The 5,000-nt window shown below is 48.1% G+C and overlaps 1 protein-coding gene across 1 annotated transcript in view; it reads left to right on the top strand.

The window, feature by feature from the left end:
• Positions 1 to 4,804: 4,804 nt before the first annotated feature.
• Positions 4,805 to 5,000, top strand: part of LOC119583139 (cuticle protein 19-like) — a 1,343-nt gene continuing 1,147 nt past the window's right edge. Inside the window, exon 1 of the mRNA XM_037931647.1 lies at positions 4,805 to 4,917. Coding sequence (XP_037787575.1) covers positions 4,906 to 4,917 — 12 coding nt within the window. The 5' untranslated portion in view covers positions 4,805 to 4,905. The remainder of the gene's footprint in view (positions 4,918 to 5,000) is intronic.

Raw genomic sequence — 5,000 nt, 5'->3', positions numbered from 1 at the left:
GCGATCCTGGATTATGCAATTAACAGGTCCCATGCCACTCTCATGCTGTAGCCATCGGTAAGACACATGGTCCTGCCAACTGTACCCCATGATCCGGCAAAGAGACTTGTTACAAAAGGCATCAAGATGAGACTCCAAGGCACTAGATAGCATTCAGGTTTCACTTCCATAGAGCAAAACTGGCAGTATCATGGCCTTGAAGACACATAGCTTGGTCCTTCTGCATAGGTACCGACATCTCCAAATGCTCTTGTTGATTGAGTTTATGGCTCCTGTTGTCAGACCAATCCATCTACTGACTTCTTGGTCTGACAGCCCAGAGATATGGACTACACTATCAAGGTATGTAAAGCTTTCTGTGACTTCAATGTCCTCGCCACAAGCATGGATCAACTGAACGAGTTTCCCTAACAGGCTCCCAAGGGCTTTGCCTCATTGCTAAATGCATCAAGAGCAACCACCAGTGACTCCAGGGACTCAGATAGGATAGCAACATCATCGGCAAAGTCAAGGTCTGAGATCTTGATATTGCCTAGTGTTGATCCACACTGACTTTGGCTAGTAGCTCTATCTATTATCCAGTCCATACAGGTGTTGAAAAGTATTGGTGCAAGGACACAGCCTTGCCTCACCCCTGAATTAATGGAGAAGTTTGACAGACCCCAACCACACTTTACAGCACTCTCAGCACAGTATATAGGCTTCTTATTAGGCCCTGAGTCTCAGGATCTCCCATAGTGATTCATGATGCACCAAGTCAAACGCCTTCTTGAGGTTGATGTAGGCTGCAAGCAACCCATGACCCAAACTCACAACGGCGTTCCACAGTTACTCGAAGCGCTAGTATTCGGTCTATTGTGGACTTGTCAGGAGTGAATCCAGATTGCTCCAGTCTCTGATGCCTTAGTAGGTAGTCACGGATCTGTTTCAGAAGAATGTGGGTGAAAACTTTGCCTGGTATGCTGAGTAGTGTAATGCCACAGTAGTTGCTACAGTCCCAACTATCCCCTTTCCCCTTCCAGAGAGGGATGACCATGCTCCTCAACAGGTCAGGGGGAATGGTACCAGACTGCCAGATGGTAGTCAAGACTGCATACAAGCCCCGAGCCATACGTTCACCCCCAGCCTTTGTGGAAGGAGGTTCCTTGCTGATGGGTAGGTCCGGCAGAGGTATTGTGATATCGCTTGCATCCAAGCTAACTGTTGGAGGGTCTACGTGGTACAACTGCTCAAAATACTCATCCCAACGTTCACAAACCCCAATATGATATGAAATGATCCGTCCATCCACTGATCAGACTGCAGTCATCTGCAAGGAGGGCTTAGAGTTCAGTTTTCTCAGGGCGTGGTAGGCAGGGTGAAGGTCGTTTACAAAGAAATGGCTTCGACCTCCTCAGCAAGATTCCTGATGGACTGTACCTTGTCCCTTCGTAGCAGTGTCCAAGCCCTACACACCAAAGAGAGAGCAAGACCTGATTGCCATTCAGCCAAGTCGTGCGACTCACTTCAGTGGCCTCCAGTGTCTCCAGGGAGATGGAATTCTGTCTTGCCCTTGGGCGTATGCGAATGGACTCCTGGGCTGCCTCAAGTGTTTAGCATTTGAAGAACTCCCACAGAGCAACTAGGTCCGTCAGATTGTCAAGTTCTGTGAATCGATCAGAGACTGCCATGGTGAACCCACTCCTCCTCCCTCAGTCTGTCGAAGTGAAACACCTTAGAGTGGTCACAACCAGCCTATGGTCAGCACCACAGAACCCGGCACCCTGGTACGCGTTTCGCTATAGCATGTCCAGCGATGCGGGTTGGAGTGCTGGAACCAGGAGCCAGAGATCCTCATTCTCTGGAACCTAGGAAAGTCCCAGAGAAGGAGGCTGTTCTCGCTGCTGGGATCAGCCTGAGCCATGAGGACCGACAGACATCTCATAGCCAGCTCGGTCATTGCCGGATATTGCATTGAAGTCGCCCAAAACAATGCGAATATCTCGCCAGGGGCAATTGTCTGCCACAGATGAGAGTTTGGAGTAGAATGCCTCTTTCACATCGAGTTTGCAAACATCAGTAGGAGCGTATACAGCATTAAGAGACATGAAGCCAAAGGCATGCTTCAGTCTCAATGCCATAATATGCTCATCAACCGGTGTCACCTCAACTACCGAGGGCTGAAGTCGGCTGGAGATGGCTATGGCTACTCCCTGGAGGTGATGACCATCACTGTGGCCTGACCAGTAGTAGGTGTACCCACCCATACTGATTGTGCCACTGCCAGGTCTTCTCACCTTCGAGAGGGCAGCTACCTCAACTCCCAAATGCTCCAATTCCCTCGATTAAAGAGGTAACCACTCATCCTGCCGCAAAGACCGGATGTTCCAAGCGCTTACCCGGAAAGCTCGCCTGAGGTTAAGCCACGGGCGGTCACTCTGGGTGCACGCCACCTCTGCCGCTCCCGCCGATGCTGCCCCAAATAAACGGGGTCAGCAGGGTGTGGGGTTCCAAAGGGCTTTGCCCCATAAGCTTCATGGTGGGTTGGCGCCTGCTGGGGTGCAGGCAGGACAAGTAACTCTTGTTCCCATCCTGTGCCCCGACATTTGCCCTCCAAACGGGACCCACAACCCACCTTGCTTGCTGGGTGGGAGGAACAGCACCCCTCCCCCTGGCATATCCATTTAAGAAGGTAGCTGCTGGTGAGTTATCTGGGGGGAGGAGAGCTGGCAAGGCCCACCTCTCCCGAGCTGCCCCATTACCACAGGGTGGCTAAGGGGCAGGAGTTGGTACGGAGCCAGGGCATGTCTGCACGCCAGTGGGCCATGACTCTGTACTTCTGGGGCTTCCTGCTGCTCCGAGATCCCCACAGTTTAGCCTGGGACTGCAAGGTGCCCAGTATCCATGGGTGGCCACGAGGAGGCACTGCTAAAGTCTCGATGATGGAGAGGCTGTGACCTGGCAGGGGAGCCTTATGCAGAGCTGTTCCCTTTTTCGCACTAGGCTAGCCAGTGGTGGCTGCTGCAAGCGAGAAAGCATGCAAGCACTTACCATATCTAGGCTACCACACCATCGCTTCACATCTCCTTGCGCATGAAGTACCCACCCATAATATATATAGAAATATATAGAAAACGACCAAGAAGAGTGGAAACTCGCCAATGTTACACCATTACATAAGAGCGGTGACAAACAAAAGCGAAATGTTTTCAAATAAGCAATTTGGTTTTAGGGAAGGAAGGTCATGTATAGCAAATCTCTGTTTTATGAGTTTCTGAAATATTACAAAAGAGATACGGCTGGGTGCTTAGAATTTAAAAAGGCATTTGATAAGGTGTCTGAAAATTAGAACACCTAGGTGGAGTGAAAGGCATGGGTCTTAGTGTCGATTATGTTTACTTCTTTCATCAATATGTGTGTGTGTGTGTGTGTGTGTGTGTGTGTTGTGTGTGTGTGTGTGTGTGTGTGTGTGTGTGTGTGTGTGTGCGTTTTTTTGTGTGTGCGTGTGTTTGTGTGTGTGTGTATATATATATATATATATATATATATATATATATATATATATATATTTGTTATGTGTGTGTGTGTGTGTGTGTGTGTGTGTGTGTGTGTGTGTATAAATAAATAAATATATATATATATATATATATATATATATATATATATATATATATATATATATACATATATATATATATATATATATATATATATATATATATATATATATATATATGTGTGTGTGTGTGTATGTGTGTGTGTGTGTGTGTGTGTATGTGTGTGTGTGTGTGTGTGTGTGTGTGTGTGTGTGTGTGTGTGTGTGTGTGTGTGTGTGTGTGTGCGTGCGTGCGTGCGTGCGTGCGTGCGTGCGTGCGTGCGTGCATGCGTGCGTGCGTGCGTGTGTGCGTGTGTGTGTGTGTGTCAGTTTGTGTCAGCGTTCTAGGGTCTTTTCTGTGGAACACCTGTTTCACTGACCTGCTGTACATGATTATTAAGCCACATGCTAACGCAGATGTCTCCCCAGCAGAGAAGGCTATGGCAATGCAGGATCTGCATCGCAACTTCAGATCGTCTCCGGTGAGCGATCTTCACACCAGAGAAGACAAGCGATGTTCAGAGGTGAGGCTGAAATGAGAATGGAATCTAACAGCACTTGACCTCCACGACACATCAAAAGGCAACTTTTGGGAGACCTATTCCCTTGAGACGACCAGGGGAATCACAGCCCTCCCATTCCCCTGTCAGACTCGGCGCGCATTTCGGATCCGCAAGATTGCATTCCCTGCCCTGTGCCTCAGCAATCTAATCTCAGTTCTTCATGACCTCCTGCCTTATTTTCCGCATCGCGGGCGGGGCAAGCCAGGCCTGTTGCGCGCTTGCAGGTTCTGCATCTGGAAAACTGAAAGTTGAAGTTCGAGAAGTTTCATCTATTCAAAGCCATGGATATACATACACGCAACGGATATGCATACTTTCCCAAAATCTTGATTTGAATAACCAAGTGAAGTCGAAGATTTTTTAACAACGCTAGTCGTATTTCTCGTTTGTTTGAGCATTGATAGCACAATAAAATGGACAGAGACTGAAATAAAAAGGCAAGAAAAACGATATTGAACCACGTGTATTCACGTGTATTCACGTGTAATCCACATATAGCACCACCACCATGGATCTTTCCCTGTATCAAGATGTGAGCATTACCCTAGAAGTGATTAAGTCAGTTTTAAAATCAGTCTGGCTTAACTTCCGTAACAGCTATTACACTAGAGACAATAACAGTATTCCTAACACTATCGGCCACTTAATGGTTTCACCTTCGGCACTCCAGCAGCCCAGCGAGGGGTGACGCAACGACCAGACTCGAGGCGTATATAAGGCGGCGTTCCCTGCCCTCAGCACCACTCTTCGACGCTCCCTCCCATAAACATGTCTGCCAAGGTAGGCTGGCTAAGTTCGTGGCCGAAGGAGCACTTGTGTTTTATAGACTCAAAACTCAAATCAAAGCTCAGTGACGATTGGCA

Source organism: Penaeus monodon, chromosome 16 (genome assembly GCF_015228065.2).
Source record: "Penaeus monodon isolate SGIC_2016 chromosome 16, NSTDA_Pmon_1, whole genome shotgun sequence".
In the NCBI taxonomy this organism is placed as follows: domain Eukaryota; kingdom Metazoa; phylum Arthropoda; class Malacostraca; order Decapoda; family Penaeidae; genus Penaeus; species Penaeus monodon.
This window is presented reverse-complemented; position numbering and strand designations above follow the sequence as displayed.